The sequence below is a fragment of the Aptenodytes forsteri genome, unplaced genomic scaffold (genome assembly GCF_000699145.1).
Source record: "Aptenodytes forsteri isolate BGI_AS27 unplaced genomic scaffold, ASM69914v1 Scaffold195, whole genome shotgun sequence".
In the NCBI taxonomy this organism is placed as follows: Eukaryota; Metazoa; Chordata; class Aves; order Sphenisciformes; family Spheniscidae; genus Aptenodytes; species Aptenodytes forsteri.
Genome location: NW_008795317.1, coordinates 3035595 through 3055838, shown reverse-complemented (window position 1 = coordinate 3055838; position 20244 = coordinate 3035595). Strand labels below are relative to the sequence as shown.

Genomic DNA, 20244 nt, shown 5'->3' with positions numbered 1-20244 from the left:
AGGGCAGAAGGGAGGCAGACCGCATGCTCGGTTGGATCATAACAAGACTCTACTGTGAAGAGATTTGAGATGCAACTCCCCTCGTGCAATCTAATCTTCCAGAAAGGCAAATAGCTGGGATTTTGTGCTGAAGGTATTTCCACAGTAAGTTGAGCACCCAGCTTCTCCTCTACACATTCAGGTCTGTCCTGGTTTCGGCAGGGATAGAGTTAATTTCCTTCCTAGTAGCTGGTACAGTGCTGTGTTTTGGATTTAGGATGAGAACAAAGTTGATAACGCACCGATGGTCTAGTTGTTGCTAGGTAATGCTTACACTAGCCAAGGACTTTTCAGCTTCCCATGCTCTACCGACTGAGAAGGCTGGAGGTGCACAAGAAGCTGGGAGGGGGCACAGCCAAACTGGCCAAAGAAACTTTCCATACCATGTGACGTCATGCTCAGTACATAAACTGGGGAAAGCTGGCCGGGGGGGCCACTGCTCGGGGACTGGCTGGGCATCGGTCGGCGGGTGGTGACCAATTGCATTATGTCAGCGGGTGGTGAGCAATTGCATTGTGCATCACTTACTTTGTGTATTATCATTTTATTTCAATTATTAAACTGTTTTTATCTCAACCCACGAGTTTTTCTCACTTGTGCTCTTCCAATCTCTCTCCCATCCCACCGGGGGGAGGGGGGGGAAGGGGGGGGGAAGTGAGCAAGCGGCTGTGTGGTGCTCAGTTGCCGACTGAGGTTAAACCTCGACAAGGTCAGAGAGAAAATGATCACAGTGATGTAGCTTCTGAACAAAACACCAAGTCATTTAGCATAAAATAAAATGCATTTAAATGAGATGCCAGGGCTGGGGCTTGAGAGCTGGTAAGGCTCAAAAGTGAAAGAACAGAAGGTCTGTGCGGCCACACTTGCAGAGCAAGAAAGAGAGCCTCCTGTGGCAGGCTGGGGAGAGTACAAAGTGTTATCTTGAAGTATGAACAGAGTAAAAAACATTACTGATGTGAACTTCAACCCTCATCCCTTTACAAAATATAAATTTACAATCCTTTAAAAAGATGATTAGACTTTCTAGAAGAGGTCAAGAAAGGTTTAACTGACCGAAGCAAATGACATTAATAATATAATCATCTTACATTTTTAGCCGGGGAATTGCAGATGTTGCATATCCAGGTATTTCTGTTAGCTTGAGATTAACAAGGTGACACACTTGAAGGAACAAGCTCAGCAAAATTCTAAAAACAATGTTTAAAAGTACTTATTTAACATCAACACCAAAAGCATTTACTTGAAGTTTTCAGCTTTGTTTTGTTTTCTGTTGTGATGGTTTCTGGTTTGGGGATTTTGTGGGGTTTTGTTGTTGGGTTTTTTCGCCCCCCAAACACATAATACATTGTAGATTGTACACGTAATCTGCAGATATTAAAGTTATAGCCAATTTATTACAGATATTATTTCCCTGATACTGAAACAATGTTATATATATAAATATTTCTACATTAATATAAATACATGCAAACCAAATCAGAAAATAGAAGTCTTGAGTAAAGAATGACTAAACTTGCAAAAAGTGATAAATTGTGTACTTTGCAATTATTTGTAGTCATAATTTTACCAACCTATTCAACCTTGCAGCCTCCAACTCTGATCTCAGAAAAAAAATCCTTCTTGCTATCAACATTTTGCTTTGTACAGAGAAATCTGTCAGTATGATCAATTATCTTTTTAATATTATGCTTACAGGAAAAGAGAGTTTTTCAGTGCAGTTACACATTATTTGAAACTGTGGCACACAGCTTAAGAAAAAGACTCTCTGCAAAGGAATAGTAACGTCACCAAAAAAGTGTGAAAAGAAAATTGTTGATATATCAACCAGCTTAAGTAGGGGAAGGCAGAGAATAAGCATTAACGTCATTTTTTCCTGCAACTTCTGCATGTCTCTTTGTAAAAACTCACAGCAATATATAAGTGATTAGAACTACGACAGGTAGTGGAGACAAGAGTAGTCTGTACTGTTTTTAAGAAAAGGAAATCAACATTGGCCAAGTTTCTTTATTTCATATTTCACATCTTCACTCAATACTGTTACTGAATGTTTGAAAAATTGTCCTGTACACCATGAATATACAAAATTTATCTGAAGCATTAAATCTGTAAAAATAGAAACAATTCAGTCAGACCAAGTGTAACTGAAGACACAGCAGACAGTAAAGGGATTGCTTATCTGGGCTGAAGACGTAGTCAGAAAGTAAGACTTAACTAAAAGAACCACAGATTATTAAGGAAACAGAACTATGTAAATTAAGATTTTACTAATTTGTCAGAAGATAGGAGAGAGAAAGGTAATGGATTTTATTTTAAATCAATAAGCATAACGTCACTTTTTAGAGACACCTTGGCGGTCTAATTACATACAGCTAGAAAACTCACTGCCATATCAAGTGCAAATCTGCGCTGTTATATAATATATTTATAAAATATACTATATGCAAACATCTTTACAGAGCTTCAAATCAAGTCAAAAAGTAAATATACTTGATGGGAAAACAGAAAAAAAATTGAATCTATGCAAAAAGGTGGGCAGTGTGATTGTGGCCTTTCAAAGCCAGAGGAAACCATTTAGCTTGTCTGCAACAAAAAGGAGATGGGATTTGCACCTTAAAAGTTGACTGTTAACAAAAATGAAGAAAATATCCTCTGTGCTTCTGCAAATTAACATAAAATCAGCTTTTGATGACATTTTACGTATTGTCGTTATCTTAAAATATCTTCTAAAGCACAATGTCAACCCTTGAATACCAATAACCAATCACATAATTGAAAGTGGAAGGGTTTCCCAGCTAAATTCAAATTACAAACTACATAATTCTAAGGAGTGCAATGCTCTGGAAAAAGCTTTAAATTAAATTATTTTACTTGTAAAGTTAGTGTTAGGTTTTTTTAGTTAAAAAACAACTGGAAGCAAGAAAGCTGCAAGAGTACAAATGACAAAATCGTTTCAGATACACCAAGTGAAAGAGTGAATTATCCACCGATGCAGAGAGTAACATCCATTTGCTACATTATTTGCTTCCTTACTTCATTCCATTGCATGTACACACAGCTTAAGTATTAAAATGCAGAATAATAAATAAAACGGCTCAGATTACTAGCAAGGGGCAAAACACAATCCGTAATTGTGCTCTATCTAGTTTCTGTTTCAGCAGTCTTTTTCTCTTGCAGTTTATAAGAAAAATCATAGTCAGACTTCCAAAAAGAGTCATTCTTTTTTTATCAGAAACTCAAGTTCATTTGCCCAGGTTTATAACCCAAGACATTTCTGTGAAGGAAGCACAGTGCAAATTATATGACTAATAAAACTTGCTTACATAGAAAGAAGTTTACTTGATTAAAGTTAACTGGTATCTTTATGAAATACATTGTAAAACAAAGATTAAATAACGGGACCGGGTTTGGGGTTTTTTCCCCCCTCAGACTTTTTTTTCCTAATCCCTCCTTTGAAAAGCTTACTGAGTTACAAAAATCTTAATAAAGTTCCAGTCTTCAGCAGATAACCATTATAAATGCTGCCAATCAATGCCAACTAGTGTTTGATTTGCTTCTTGTGCATGTCCAATTTCCTCTGTGATACTGTGCTGCTGCCAGAGTTTTTGAATCTTTTTAAATCGTTCTTTGCACAGATGTAAGGGATTCCCGCGTCTGAAAAGCAGATAATACGTATCAGGAATGATAAAACACTGCAGCTAAGCACAAACACTCAGGTGCGACATATTAAATATTAGATAACCCTTTAAAATATTAAAATGTTTAGATAACACCTTGATATTATTCTCTTGTCAGAACAAATCAACAGATACTTTGATCCGTAAACTGGAGTGCTACCTTCCCTGGTCCCCCACCCTTACTGCTCAACAGTTCCCTCTCCAGCCTTTGGGAATCTCACGTACAGTCCACCGAAGTCTGTACATAGGTTTTCAGCAATCTTTCCATGCTGAACCAGCTCATATGCTATGATTTTGACCAGCTTCAGAAGTAGCAAGCATTAACAATATCGAATTCCCAAACTATTCTCATAGGAAACAGAGACAGGAGTTACCACATTAAATTAAATTATCTCATAGTATTTTCACTTGGTATTAAATTAACACAGATTATACAAACAAACGCACTATACACAAATAAAATTTGCAGCCTCAGTTTCTAGGTAACTTCATAGATGCTAAAGAGATTTATGTTTTTACACCTCAAGTCAACTGTTTATAACCTGGGAAAGGTCTTCCATTAAGTATTTTTAACCTAGAAAACATGTATTAGCACTAAAATGTTTGAAGATATTAGATGCAACAGCAATGTCAAAATTATATATAGCTATATAATTAAAATAAAAAAGTAACATAGAAAGTGTATTTTACAAACCAGATAGTTTTAGAATTCCTGTATTTAAAAGATACATTTTTAAAAATATTTACCTGAGTCCCTGGTCTGTCTCTCCATAGTCATCGAGATAAGGAGGAGGATAAAAGCAGCCCTTTGTTTTTCCAGCTAAAAATAGCACCTGACATTCTCGTACTCTAGAGAGAAACACAGAGAAGATTTTTAAAGTGTATTTTACAAACCAGATAGTTTTAGAATTCCTGTATTTAAAAGATACATTTTTAAAAATATTTACCTGAGTCCCTGGTCTGTCTCTCCATAGTCATCGAGATAAGGAGGAGGATAAAAGCAGCCCTTTGTTTTTCCAGCTAAAAATAGCACCTGACATTCTCGTACTCTAGAGAGAAACACAGAGAAGATTTTTAGTAATTGATTTTTAGGTGAATAGTTTCTCATATTTTCATAGACACTGTTTTTCCAGTTCTCACCTACTTTCATTCTGTATAATCTGCATGTACAGATTTTTTAAAGGTACTTTTGTTTTTTTAAAACTAAAGATCTTATTCTCTTCCTGTTAGAACTCCTCGGTAGCAGTTAAAGCAATGCAGTTTCATGTCCTATCATTTGCAGTCTGTGTAAAATACTCGACACAACCACAAGAAGAAAATAAAACAATTTCACTTCTCACTAATCTTTGCCAAAGTGAAAATAGACATTATCTAACCTTTCCTTGTATGCAGGAAGACAGCTAAAATGAATTTCATGTTTTCAACAGCAGCAGCAACAACAACAACATCAAGGTATTTACCTTCACTGTTTTGTAATACTCGAGTGGAAATAAACACACAGAGAAAACAAATTCACTTTAAATTTGGTATGATACCTTATCTTCAAGGAAACAACCTCTGAACCTTATACCAAAGTATAAGGAAGATGAATACACTCTAGTTTTTAGGCGACCCTGTTATTAACAAACCACTGCCTTTACAAACCACCCCTACAATCACATTTATAGAACTATTCGTTTCATGTCCACACACACCATCTAACCTAGCAAAATAAGTAGAGGTGTTCGGTTCCTTACCTAAGGAATATGCCCACTCCAGAACCACAAGTGTATGTATGTGCAGTACAGGCTCCAACATCTTCTCCTTCTAATTCCGTTTGACAACAGTAACTCTGAGAACATAGCATGGTCCCACACACAAGGCACAATGTTGGGGCTCTGCTTTTATCACCACCTGATTTCGGACACCTTTTGTTAAGCAAAAGAAAAAAAACAAAACCCCACCGTATTTATTAACTCTAGAAGGTAAAAAGATTCAAAAGTACTTTTGAACATTTATACAGTTAACAGTTATACAGATCCCTGCAATTCCTATTTCACTGAAATACACAGCGGTTTTGCCAGAAGAGACGACAATCAACATGTGCCATTAACTTTATGATTCTACAAACATATTCCTGAGGCTTTCAGGTTAGAGGTTTCCCAGTTCATCAAAAGCAGCAGACAACTTTAGGGGTCCTCGCTATAATTGCATACAACTTACGAGAAATTGGATGCTTGGTTAATGAGGCAGCTGTAGTCGTCCGGAAGGTCTATTAATTTGTTGGATTCTCTTGCATAGCTAGAATAAAGCAATCAAATTAACCACTCATATTTCAATGAATAATACACAGTGATTACACAAACTCACTCACGTTTTCCTAAATCATCTAAACAGCATCTGTGAATAATTAAATTTTTAAAGTTTTCCTCTTCAATTAAATTTTTAAAGTTTTCCTCTTCTCTGCCATTCATAGAGTAAAATGGCAGCACATAAAAAAAGGAACCCCCAACATCTCTCAGCTAGACCACCTCCAGTTTTCTTAATTATATTTTTTATGAATTTGAGAAAACGTACAGGCAGAAAGTCAGAAAAATACGTCATACATATGCTTTTAGCAAAGCCTCATGACTTTGTTCTGCTCCCTTATCAGTTTGCTTTGTGTTTTCCTTTTGTCGCTAATATTGAATGGAAAATACTCTGACACTCCAGTTCAGAGAACTTGTATCCTGAAGAGAACGAAATATTCATGCAATGAAAATGACCTATTTAATACCAAGTATTTATAGCTTTAGAAATAACAGTTAAAAGTTAATTTTTTTTGCAGATGCTATACACTAAATTTTAATAATCTTCAACTCTAGGAATAATACAAATTAGACTGTGAAATGTAAATAGAGGTTTGTAACAGAAGCAATGCACAAGAACATGCTGAGAGGAAAAAAAAAATCGCTGTCAAGTTGAACATAATCTTGGGAAGAGCAGTTAAGAATCAGCAAAAGGAACACATGGACTAAAACTCCCAACAATCACACATAACAGGAAATCAATTATGCAATCAGAGTATTCTTACTGTATAAGATATTCTGTTAATAGTCTGGTATTTAACAAATGAAGTGATTAATTTTTACTTTTGTCACTTAGCCTTATTGTATGTACAACGCTGAAAGACTGATTTTATGTATTTAGCACAGGAGATTAAAATGCAGGGATATATTTTTAATGACAGCACTGTGAACCTCATATTCATTTATAATTATTTGGATAATTGATAACCACCATTTTTACCCAGCCTTCATAAAGAAGACGACCCCAAATGCTTTTCTACACCCACTAAGTTAAATGCGCGTTCTGAATTCAAAATAATTGGTTAGCAAGTAGAAATGTATGAAAAGCAAATTTTATTTTTGGCAACTGACTCGGTGTTGATTTCACTGAAGAATTTGGATTCTTTAAAAAGCTCTTCAATGCTTCGTATTTTTAAACAAAGGTTACAGATGTCTTTTAGCAATAGCAAAGGTACAAATCAACTACAGGAAACATGAGAAGAAGTGTTATGGCCTCTGATTACCGCAGATCAGTCTAAATAAAACTGTGATATTTAACTCTGTCTTTAAACTCTACTAATTCAAGCAATATTTCATTTTCTTACAAAATTCCAAAAATCTCTTTGCTTATCCCCTAATATCTTTGTCATTCAATAAAGCAGAACGGATACCATGTTGTTATAAACACCCTTTAGAAAAAAAATATTTGGAGAAAACTACAACATTGAAGTTTCTCCCATGTCTCTGCTTAAAATTTCTCCATGTTTACCTGATAGCATGTCTCTTGCCTTCAAGGTATCTTTTTACTTCATTGTTGCTACACCAACTACAAGAAAGAAAGAGTGGCTTTTAGCTTCAATGGATGATACTTTCCAAAAATAAATAAGTGAAAATGCCAAAGTACGTCTATTCAATAATCTCTACAACCAAAATTATTTCTTTCAAAATGCTTCTTTCACAAATGCTTTTCAAAGTCCACTATTCATTTCCCTATATGCACTCCTGGGAGAATACTTCTATTACTATCTTGTGCAGAATTCCTTATTATATTTAAACTAAGCATAAAACCACAACTTACCTTTCTATTAACGTGTTCAGAATCTCACTATTTTCTTGAAAAAGGCAAGTGAGGTTGCTTGGCAAGGAAAGATAGCTACATAAGTGTTCAAACTGGTTTGTTCCATTTACTGCAAAAAAAAGTATAATTCTCATAACGGCATTTTTTAAATTACATCAACTACAATAAATGAAATACAGCCCTAAATGGGACATTTTTTTTTTTTTTTAAACTGTATTCCCCCACACCCAAAATGTGGTATGAAGTATGAAAGTGCTAGTAAAGACACCAGACAGCTATGTTGGAAAACGGCCAGTAATGAGAAGCAACTTTCCTCAAACTTCCCCTCTAAGCATGTTTCAAGCCTGGTCATATAAGAACCACAACAGAGAGCCCAATGGTCTTTACAACTTGGTATGTCTTCATTTTAATGTCATCCATTAAATGGCTACTTTGTCCCCTTTGTAGTCCACGACACAAACTGACGCAGGTGATCACTGACAGTATACCAAGAAGTATACCACAGTCTCAGAAATACAGAAATTCCAAAAACGTCTGCAATGCTAAACTCTTCAAAAACGTTATGTAGGACACAACTGCTACATTGCCATGTTCATGATACGAGTCTATTGGTTTGAGCCCCTGGGCCTCTGCTCTCCCAACTTTCAGGACAAAGAGTACCAGTACCTCTTCTGTGGCATGGCCCCTTTTGCTCCTGAATAAAGGAGTGAAGAAAATTAAAATGAAAGCTGAGCTCACTTCCCTCTCACAGCCAAGTGATTCCTGTTTCACAATCCCCAATAAAACACTACAGAAGAACAATACAGGCCAGCTGTGGGATCAGCGGGCCTGGGGCAGGTGAGTGGCTAGGGAAAGCAAAACACCCAGTCCTACACAGCCAGCATCAGGACGTATCTTGGTGGTGGGGACCTGCGGGGCCATCCAAGCACCTGGGACTTGAGGATTGTAACAAAGTGAAGCAAAGCCTTCCTCTTCCCCTCTCCTACAACCAACTCTTTAACAGCCCATGGACCTACTGTCTGGAAGTACAGCTGCACTTTGTACCTCATCTTTAGATTATCTGTAACAAAGAACTCAAGCAGTCACTACTGGTCCAGACTATGAATTTCAGAAAACTTGTTACAGAAAAATCAAAGTTCAGAAATAGAGGTTTGTTTTTTTTTTTTGACCCAAATGCTTAAGCATTGCTATTGTAAAATGAAAATAAACTACATTTTAAACACAATTTGTCAAGAAGCTATGTATCAAGGAAACATTCTACAAGTTCTGCAGCTGTTCTCATGTCAGCTCAGCACCACATACCATATTTTGTTTTAAACATGGGAATCCTGAAGCAGTGTGAAGCTACTTATAATAATAAGTAATATCTTCAGATTTACATTCAGTCCCTACATACACCATACGTGGAGGACAGTAAAGTACGTTAATAACATCGATTATTTGGGCTGTAACATAACATCAATGTATTTGGAGATTTTAATTATTAGTGGATGCTGATTTGAATGAAATTGATACAAGGAAAAGCAGGTCTCACTTGAAAACAGTTATCAATAGATCTGAAATAATCAATATTTCACTTTTTAACAGAAGAGCATCAGTTTCTGTTTTAGGTAAGCTAAAATGGCATTGGCCTTGATATTAAAAATACATTTTTAAAAAGGAAACAAATTTTTTTTTTGTTTTCCTTTTTCATTATGTAGATATGATTCTGCACTGGTAACAAACCCACATTCATTCAATCAGCTTCTTCAGAAAAGAGAGTTTAAATATAGTTTATTTTGTCCATAAATGTTTGTATCTCTTGAAAAGCTGATTTAATACAAAGCAGACAGTACCTTGAATTTCTGAAGGTGCTGGGACTCCATTTAAGTAATGGAAAAACAAAGCAGAACATCTCAGGAAAGGCATGATTCCAGCTTTTAGATTCCTCCACAGGTGCCAGCCTGAGGAAATTTCTTTCAAGGCACTTAAGAGAACACAATAAAAAAAGTTTTCTTATATTTAATCATTTCAGTCTGAGAGCTATATTTAGTAAGTCTTCAGTCATACTTCATATTAAATTACTGACTTCAGTTGAAACAAGCATCAAAGTGTTTATTTCAAAGCTAATTCCAAGAAAAACAATCAGAGATTCATAAAAATGTAACCAACTGGGACAGTAAATTAAGGAAAATTTTGCATAGACATTTCAGATCCTAACAAGTTTTCTGTACTCAGACACTGCCAATTCCAGATTCTACACATCTGCAAACTGACTAAAAAAATTCTTCCAGAGCACAATTTTCATGACCAGGTATCTTCATGAGCACAAACAGAGGAATTTATAGGAATAGTTACTTGAAAATTCTATCTAGAAGTAGTGGATGAGAAACAAGATGCAAGAGTTCCCAAGTTATGAGTTGAGTCCAGGAGGGAGAAAATATTATAAATTTTATCAAAAGATCGCCCTTTTACCTTCCTGTACACTGGCAAAGAAATTTATACAGTGTAAGCACAGCTACTTCCTCTTCACTGTTAGTGTCTTCTTGATCCATGCCATTCTCTTCTGAAGAAAGAAAGAAATAAAAAGCAAGTTACTTCATATATACATGTTTACACAGCAAGAATGTAATTTTTCAGGTTTCGAGAAAAAGGCCAAAACTAAGTGAAATATTCCACTGTACTACAATATGATGTACTGGAAAAAAGTTTTCTGCTGCACATTTTATGTTTTAAGTTTATGCTACTGTCAGCTCCAGTGAGGTGTTGGTTTACCTGTTCGATTGGTTGGGTTTCTTAATATACTTGCATGGAGTTCTTTGCTTTTGGCGTACTACACCTTATCCAGTTCCTCTTGCCAGAAGATACATTGATTCCTTACTTCGCTAACTGCAACTCATTCATCATGCAATGCCTAAGCCAAGTCTCTGCAATAAACACTTCCAGGCACTGCTACATTATCTGGAAAGCTAGGATTCACGACTAGCTATGCTCCAAAAAACCTCTACTGTTAAGCAATAAAGACAAAAGACTGAACTTTCATGAATACAATTTATCAATACTTTCTATGGGCTGAAAGAGAGAGTACTTGCAATTTTATTTTGCAACTGTAAACTGCATACATTTACCAATAGCACCTTAGTGTTTTCCAAGTACAGATGTGAGGAATCATTTCAATAGAAGTTGAAAGAAAGTGGCATTACCTGTTGATGAGGTAAGTAAAATTTGTATTATGTGTGCCATAGTGACAAGATGAAACAGGTGAAGATCTCCAGTGCCAAGACTAACCCCTGAAAAATCCTGACAATGTATGGCAGGGAAAGAAAGCACCAAGCTTACCTGTAAAAGAAAACACAAAAGCTGATATATTCCTTTTCTTTTTGAATCTTCCCATTGTCTCTGCTCATGCTGCAACTATACCCTTTGAAGACAGCATACCTCATAATGTTTGTTCGGGATTTTTTTTTTTTGCGCTATTTTCTCTTTGTGGTTTGTTGGGAGATTGTTTTTGGTAGTTTTTGTTTTGTTTTTAACATCCAAAGAGTATACATTCCACCTCATTTTACCCCATTTTTATTTATACATAAGAATACTTGCAATGAAAAAAGTCTTTAAATTGTATTAAGTAGTGAAAAAATACTAAAAACCTGAACATTTTGAAAGGTTCCTAACCCAAAGTAAACAGAAACTTTCCAATGAAGTTTTGACATAGTGCCTACTGGATCAAAACATTATTAATATGTATTATGGAATACTTACCAATAAATGAAACATGTCAAAATGAAGTATGCAAGGAAGATTTCCATTTTTTTCATTAGGCACCAGTGCTGAGTATTTTAGAAAAAAAAATAAATTTATTAATTGAAATATTGAATATATGAAAAGATTTTAGTGTACTTTAGTTACAAAATGAGAGCCATCTCCTTGGTTTATATGCTTAAAGTACTTAAAATACAAATGTACCTGTTTTGGCCAGAAAGGTGTGAATTCAAGAGTTGTTCAACATTACTGGAAAAGGCTCTTACCTACTTGACTGTACTGTATTGAAATGAAACAAACCCAAAATAACTGTATCAAAGTAAGTGCAGCCATTCACTACTCCCACAGTGACCTTCTTCAATTGCTTAGGTTTCCAGTGGGAGAAATAAGCTCAAACACTAGTGACTAAACAGAAACACTAATTGTTGTCTGTTCAAAGGAAACTTTTGCAATTCGCTTAACTTTACAAGGTTCCCTAAATTTGCCTCATGTTACTTATTTGCCTTACAGGCTCAAAAATGCATTGCTAAAGAGTGTCTTAGTTTCATTATTTTATCTCCAATTATGAAAGAGCTAGGTATTGGTCTCTCCACCTCTGTAGTATTCACATTCACTGTAACCACAAAGTATCAACCAAAGCACTCGACCTGACAACAGAAATTCACACACGTAATAAATTGCAAGTAACAGAGTAAACTCCATCTAAAAGCAAACAAAAGTAAAGGGTCTTGAAAATGTTACAATGTATTTAAAAAAACAATCACAGAACAGTTGCAAACTTCTTTACTCCAAGCAGTAAAATCTGATTTACAATAAAAGAGTTTACACTGCAGCTATGAGAATAGTTTTACAATGCAGCTATACGCATTGAGCTGCCACATTTAAAAACACTACTACAGTAAAAAGTAGTCTCATCATAACAACTTAAAAATATTTCAGCTGAAGACTGCTGCCTTGCTGGCCAGAAAATTAACAGCTGAAGATCTGTGACATTTTGAAGCTATTTCTGTTAGCAAACATTTCACCACCACTCAGATTTCAAATGCTTCTACTTTTGTAACCATACAGCCACAGAACTCAACCCAAAAGTCTTAAAAATGCTTCTATCAAAAATGTGACCAGAGCAAGGGACTTCCAAAACCATACTTTTATTCGATAAGTTATCTTTATGTATAAATAGTTCATAGAATACTGACAGATCAAAGGCTAATAATTTTCCTTATTCCTAGCCTTGAAAAATCAAATAAAATAACAAATCTTTTTCCTTCATAAAAATAAAAGCAGTACAGTTGCTTCTGTCAGCTGGAGGGAAGAAGAGCTTTGAAGAAACATTCATGCAATTTCAAGAAAACCCAAACCATGCAGAACATTGTATACTACAGAGTTCCAGTCAAATATCTAGCAACATTGTCTCTTCTACTTCACATAGAAAATGGCTCAGTCATTACTGCTACAAACTGATGTCAATTAAGTTCTTCCCCATAAAGCTGCCAACTGTTTGCTGAAGTAGGTGGTATCAATTCTACTAGTAATTTCAGTATATGAATGCATTTTAAAAGTTTCCATGCTCTACTGCCTGTAAACATTACAATTATCCCATTTTATACCCTTTCAGAATAGTCCTCTCATGTAATTATTGCATTAGGCTGAACTTCAGACTCTTCACCTGTATCTACAAATGCTTCAAGCTTGGAACATTTTGGCTGTTCTCATTAAAATCCTCAACTAATATATGACATTACATATAAGTCCTGGCTTATCACAGATCCTACTTTTCAAAGGCAGAGAAGTTTGCAGATATATTAGAGACCTCTGCAAATATCCTATTTCCTTTCAATACTATATTAATCTTAATTTCCTCCTCTTTAAAGTTCCAGCGTACCACTTCTCTTTTGTGAAGGACCACGCTTCCTTCTCTTTTGCTCTAGGTACCTTTCTAAAAGCAGCAATACAAATGCTGGGAAGAATCAACAGAACTCCTTCACAGCAAAATATCCATGCTTCTCTTGAAATGTATCTTGGAACTGCAGACCAAAAGAAATGTCTTTTTTCCATGGTATGATGAAATTTGTATAGGTACACATGTGAAAATACCAGCTCTTGGTCTATTACTTAAAACCACTACATAAAACAATCTTCTTGATAACAAGACTAACAATCATTCTGTAAGCATTTTTCTGTATCTGTATCTTTGTGAAAAACAGAATAAGGTGGTAAACTTACATGCTAAGAGAGTACAAAAGTGACCCTGTACTGCCGAAAGAGATGAAACTGTCCAGTGAGCTGCTGCAAATCTTGTTAATGATGTAAGGCAGTCATCCTTTAAAAACAAAGAAAAAGAGACACTGCCACAGTTAACGAAGTTCCTCAATATGAAAAGGTCTTTTGACTTACAGCATTCTTTTCAGGCCCCTCAGCTGCAGTTTATGGGAGCACTTTGAGTGTCTAAGCATATGACAAAGATATTTATGTTTATGCAAATATACAAGTTCCCTTCAGTATTCTTACTTTGACTGAAACCCTAGCCTTACTAAACTATGCATTTATAGGAAAAAAACCCATAATAGTTTTGCTAGATTTGATTTTTACATAGATTAATAATCAGATACTGATTGACCAAACAGTGGGATCCAACAAATAAAGCTATCAAATAACCATAACTTAACATTTTGATATTCTGCATTAAAGAAGCACAATTCCCTCTTTTTCCACTGATTCAGAGAGGAATTGCTGCTTGATCCTTACCTGTCGACAAGGTAAATGACCAAATAATGGTTTATCTTCATCAGCTAAAAGTCGTTCTGGAAATAAACAAAACCCCAAAATATTTCAGTGCTGTGAATTTAACTAAATTCTGAAATTCACATATAAAGGAGCAAAATGAATACATTAGTACCTATAGTCTGTATCGTGTAAGCACAGCTTCCCCAGCACATTATAGGTACACGTGGATCTTCTTCATTTGGATGAACCTTCAAGCCTACTTTGTATGTCGCCGTACCAAAAGTTGTCAACATCTCTTTTATGCTCTCAGAATAAGGATTCCTGAAACAAAGAAAACAATATTACCAATTCATTTTTTTCTCCACTGGCAGCATAGTACTTTTAATGATGAGCATTCACCCCATAGCTGAACACCTGGATTTTTAAAATTTAAGCAAGAACTCCAGTATCTTTCTTTGGATCTGGTATTCTGTAATCTCTTTTCTGTGACAGATACACTCACAATCAATTTTTGATTATTTGATTGGAATCAATCTCATTTTTTAGCATTAAGAATATCCAGTCTTCAAAGGTAATATAGTTAAGACTTAATTTAAAGAACTGTGTGTGTCTGATGGCAAAATCTGTCATCTGCTGGGACAGGTGTCTTGCATTTGTGTGTGTAGTGGCAGGTAAATGTCTGTACCATGTAATGAAATTCATTACTTTCTCCCCAAGTGAGGAAGGGGTAGACTCAAATACAAACATACCATAGTAGCTGAAATTACATATTAACATACTCTCCATTTCATAGTCTTTCTTGACGTTTTACTTGTAGTGCTGAGCTACAATGATGAATCCTTCATCCGGTTACAAGTAATCGGGAAAGCAAGCTTAATCCTGATGTTGAAATTTATACAAACAGCAGTGTCTTCTCTGCACATCCATGCATCACATCCGCCTCTGAAATTCTACTGCATTATTTACTGCTTGTGGGTTGGACTTCAATACCATCATAATAATAGGATCAACTTTTCTAATTAAGGCAAAATTCCTATTTTTGCCTGAATTAGTGAGACCTTATAGCACAGAAGTCACATTCTATTTTCACGTTACCATTTCATGATGAAGTTTTAATGATTTATTAAGACGTAAATACATACTTCGGTTTGAAATCTGGTCTAAATCCTTCAGGTAATTGCAGCTGATCCATTTTTTCTGAATTACCAGAATTGCCTGTACAAACAAGAAGTAACAAAACACCGATAGTTCACCTATACATAATTTTTACATTATAAAAAGGTGCAGGAGCACATCACCAGAAACTGAAATTCCAAGCTACTCTTGCCACTTTCGCCACCATCTCTCAATGTCACTGTGGTACAACCATAATACTTGGTCTTTTTCCTGAACTGGGGTTGTTTAGCCCGGAGAAAACGAGGCTGAGGGGAGACCTTGTCGCTCTCTACAACTACCTGAAAGGAGGTTGTAGCGAGGTGGGTGTCGGTCTCTTCTCCCAAGTAACAAGCGATAGGACAAGAGGAAACGGCCTCAAGTTGCGCCAGGGGAGGTTTAGATTGGACATGAGGAAAAATTTCTTCACCGACAGGGTTGTCAGGCGTTGGAGCAGGCTGCCCAGGGAAGTGGTGGAGTCACCATCCCTGGAGGTATTTAAAAAGACATGTAGACGTGGCACTTAGGGACATGGTTTAGTGGTGGACTCGGCAGTGTTAGGTTAACGGTTGGACTCGATGATCTTAAAGGTCTTTTCCAACCTAAATGGTTCTATGTTTTTCACATACAAATACACACATTTCTTCAGACTTACTTGCACAGTCTTCATCTCGAAGTAAATACAGTGCTTTTATTTGCTGGGATATTGTTTTGATCCACTGAGCTAGGTTTGGTTGGCCTGAAAAGTCTAACCTGTCCAAAAATAAACAGAATACACACATTAGTTAATAACAAACTATATACAGAATTAGTAATTCACAAGCATTCCATGTTCTTCTGTTTCTCAACAGGCTCTTTCTCTGTTGCCCACATATTTCTCTATCTTCAGTTCTTTCCCCGCAGGTGCTACACTTCACTGTCCCTTCATACTCTAAATTCCATACTATACAACAACCAAGGAAGGTCCATAAACCAAAATAAGCAGGGAGGCAACCCATTCGAGATTATCAAAACAGAAGATAATAAACATTTTGAAAGGGGTTTTTGAGGTGTGGCTTGTTTGGGATTTTGTTTTTTATGTTTACCGAGGACATTTATAAAGCAAACAGACCTGTTAAACAAAACTCTTGGTGGAGGAAGCAGAGGAATAACGGTGTTGCTTAAACATTCACAAAGTGGGCAAAGGAATTCACCATTTTCTACATCGTAACTTGTGTGTACTCGTAATCTTTGTTGTCTTCGTTGCTCTTTCGCTTGGACAGCATCAAAATACCTTTAGAAAAGGGCAAGATATTAATGACAAATTATTAAAACATTACTTTAATGTATAAATTCTTGAATTGTCATGAAGACACTGTTTTGCCTTTTCCCAGATATACATAAGAGAATTATCTGAAGGAAAAAGCTCTATCCTCTGACTGATAAAGTATTACTAAGTGCAGGCTATTCCCAGTTTTTTGCAGCCAAAATCCCCCCAAATGCTGAAGTTCAATGGGCTGTCAAAATCACATTTAAGTCTGAAGTTCAGCAATTTCCATTTAGGAAAAAAAAGGGTGAGGGGGAGACGTAGAGAGAATGTTGAAGGATTAAAAAAAAAAAATTCTTCAGTTTTACATAAAATTTTAAGAGAGGTGCCATGAGCATTATCCACATGCATATTCCATTACAGGCCACAACAGAGCAGCCACTGGAAAAACTGGTGGCTGATCTCCAAATCCTATACGATAAAGAACTGAATTCACTGCTTTGCTAAACATAACTGCTACTCCAGAAGCCTCTGGGATGGTTTAGAGCGTGCCCGACGATGACCCAAAAAAGGTCTGAACACAGGCATATAAGGACATTTCCAGGAGTTAATGGCAACCACGCAGGACTGTACATGAGCTACACAAGAAGATGAAGAACACATCTTCAGTGAGCAGTGATATCAAAGACCACAAATGAAACCTGCACTAGGATCATCGCATGGTGGTTATGGCCACAGAATCTCTGGGAGCTCCTAACAGTCTTCAGAATTTGAAACCAGGCACTTTAGAAGCCATGCCAAGGATGAAAGCAAGTGCCTAATCGAAGTCAGAGGCTTGAATGGTTTGCATTTATCACATGGCATTGGCACCACATAGCACTAAGCACATCTATCCCCCTCCAAAAATCAAAGAATAAAAATAACTCAAAAAGGTTATATAAAAAACAACTAAGAACAAAGGATAAAATTGAGTTTATGCTGCAGATGAACTTGAACTAGGCTGCAGATGTTTCTACTTCAAGTTAAACATGATGGAGGAATTAAGAGTGCAAGGGATGCACTGTCATTTAAAACTTCAGTAGAGAACACAAGAAGCAGCAGGAATGTGTCTATTACTGAACCACAAAAAAACCCAAAAAAATCTGAGCTTCAGCGTTCAGATATATGTGCGCCACAGGGGATTATGCAGAGGGATAAACAACCAAAGGGAATGAAAGCTGCCATGTGTGGCTTTGGATTCTTAATTTTCATTTACTATCTGTCATCTTGGAAAAGATTTTGAACATGTTTACAGTATTTGTTGTAATGATTTCTACTCCCCCCCCCTCCCCCCCCCCCCAACAGAAAGCTTTTTTAATCGCTTCATGACATTCCTTTAAGTTTACTACATGGTAGTAATTTTGCCATTAAAATTAGTGCCAGTAGGCAAACTGATGGCACGACATGCTATTTGGACTAAAAACTTAAATATAGCTTTTTACCTCTGCCAACAATGAGCATGCATAATATGTCCACAGCTACCCGTGTGTGTTCCACATGACAGATCTGGGTGCATGAATAATGGGTCATACTTTTCTGTATTTAAAATAAAACAAAACAACTTTGAAATAAACATTTATCAAAAGACTTAACTGCAGATAAATGTTGCCACATTCGCATTATTATTAAACTTTATCACAAAAGTATAACTCATTTGATGAAGCATAAAACATATTACTAATCCACAACAACTTAAACTGTTTAGGTCATATACAGGTATCATGTCATTTTGTTTTAAGCATATGTGGTGCTCAGTTGCCAGCTGAGGTTAAACCACGACAGTACTGTACTTCGACTTCAAACCAAGCTTTCGGAGGTGCTAGGCCCTGGTAAAAGTCCTCAAGATCTACCTGCAGTTTTGGTGGTTCAGTACCATTGAACAATGAGTCTAAGAACATTAATCTTCAGAGTGAGAGTGCCAAATGATTCAGTGCAGAAATTTTCTATGTGTTTACATATACAGAATCCAAAGAAACCTTTGCAATAATGCCACTGATCATTGTGATCTGTTTCACAAAGTTACCTAAATCCAAGCATTTTTTATTATCACTAAGAGGCATTTCAGATCGCATAACTGAGAGGAAGGAAATGTGTATCTTGTGCTTTTACATCACTACATCAACACCTCCTCTCTCTATAACATTACGGGCGTAGTTTAAGAACAAACACTTCTGATTTTAAAGGGTTTTTTAATAGTTACAAATAATTTGTCATAAATGGTTGGCAGAACATTTAGATAATGCTTTGCAGTGATTTTACATTATTTTGAACACACATTTCTACCTCACTAAAAATATGGGAGTCTTGCCACTGATTACAATGAAGTCATTCACAGTTATACAGTTAACATAAGAAAGTGACGCTACTGTCTCAAAAGAAAGCATGTGCTTGTTATAGTGACTCTGACATTCATTAATATTGAAGACAGCTATGAACTTTACTTACCAGTGTCTGGAATAATTTTGTTTCTATTTTTAGACAACACAGTTGATCGCTGAATAAATGCTGCCAAGACCATAGCCCTGCTGTCCACTTTAACTTCTTGTTCCTCCTGACACAATATACACATAACAACCTGTCTGTGTTCAGCTACTCTAGTTTGCTCTGGTCCCAAGGCTGTGAGCTTTGCATCTGAAATGACAGGGCTAGAATATTCAAAGAATACTAGTGAGCAAATTATTTGAAAAACATTACAAATCAGGTCATTATTTAAATGTGATTAAAGAGCTTTCTAGCTTTATGATAAATGCTCTCTGGCAAAAAACAGTTCTGGCATTTATACAACAATTCCTGTGTCCCCAGAAATAGAACATATTTTACAGAAAAAATTCATACCCTCCCAATAGTATTACCCACTCCAGTTTAACATGGAAACTGTATCTGCAACCCTCCATCATCACCATCCCTTAAGTGCCCGACATAAATTCTGAAAACACTCTCCACTTCCCCACAAAATCATTAGCATGCTTCAATTCGTATTTCCAGCTACAAGCAGATTTTCTTCCAGATCCTCAACAGACATATAATCAGCTATTTCCAATTTACTATGTTTAATAGCATAGTCTCTTCAGTATTAACAACAATTTACTGGATGATTTTATAGAAAAAATTATTTGCCTGTTTATGTTGAGCACTATGAGGACGGGACAAGGGAGGAATCAATATTTATCCCACCATCTTGACAGAAAGGGGAGGAAAGCATTCCATTTACTGCTGCTATTTTGGTCTCAAAAACTTATGCATAGTTTTGCGTCAAGACTAAAAAAAAGCGCTTTTTTAAGCAGTAACACTAGGACAATCTGATGTAAAAGTTAAAAGAAAAAATTTAAATTATATTCCTTTACCTATTTTCATGTACTCTGGAGGTTGAAGTATCTAGCTCCTCCAAAGTTTGCTGAAATAGTTCTTTGTTTTCATTAATGAAGTGCCGTTGCATCTCAGACATCTGGGCCATGATCTTTTCCCTGCGCAGTCTGGCAATCTCGGCTTTTCGCTTCCTTTCAGCTTTGTCTTTATCACGTGAACTCT

At 36.1% G+C, this 20244-nt stretch overlaps 1 protein-coding gene across 1 annotated transcript in view; it reads right to left on the bottom strand.

Moving 5' to 3' along the window:
- Window positions 1-1415: 1415 nt before the first annotated feature.
- The window catches only part of UBR2 (ubiquitin protein ligase E3 component n-recognin 2), a 64083-nt gene continuing 45254 nt past the window's right edge, over window positions 1416-20244 (bottom strand). The window contains exons 28-46 of the mRNA XM_009279612.2: window positions 20061-20242; window positions 19162-19361; window positions 18159-18252; window positions 16543-16704; window positions 16087-16184; window positions 15422-15494; window positions 14452-14600; window positions 14301-14356; window positions 13779-13875; window positions 11556-11623; window positions 11000-11135; window positions 10272-10362; window positions 9653-9783; window positions 7818-7926; window positions 7509-7565; window positions 5916-5993; window positions 5450-5620; window positions 4661-4762; window positions 1416-3690 (exon numbers count right to left, since the gene is read on the bottom strand). Of these exons, the coding sequence (XP_009277887.1) occupies window positions 3549-3690; window positions 4661-4762; window positions 5450-5620; window positions 5916-5993; window positions 7509-7565; window positions 7818-7926; window positions 9653-9783; window positions 10272-10362; window positions 11000-11135; window positions 11556-11623; window positions 13779-13875; window positions 14301-14356; window positions 14452-14600; window positions 15422-15494; window positions 16087-16184; window positions 16543-16704; window positions 18159-18252; window positions 19162-19361; window positions 20061-20242 (2196 nt within the window). The 3' untranslated portion in view covers window positions 1416-3548. The remainder of the gene's footprint in view (window positions 3691-4660; window positions 4763-5449; window positions 5621-5915; window positions 5994-7508; window positions 7566-7817; window positions 7927-9652; window positions 9784-10271; window positions 10363-10999; window positions 11136-11555; window positions 11624-13778; window positions 13876-14300; window positions 14357-14451; window positions 14601-15421; window positions 15495-16086; window positions 16185-16542; window positions 16705-18158; window positions 18253-19161; window positions 19362-20060; window positions 20243-20244) is intronic.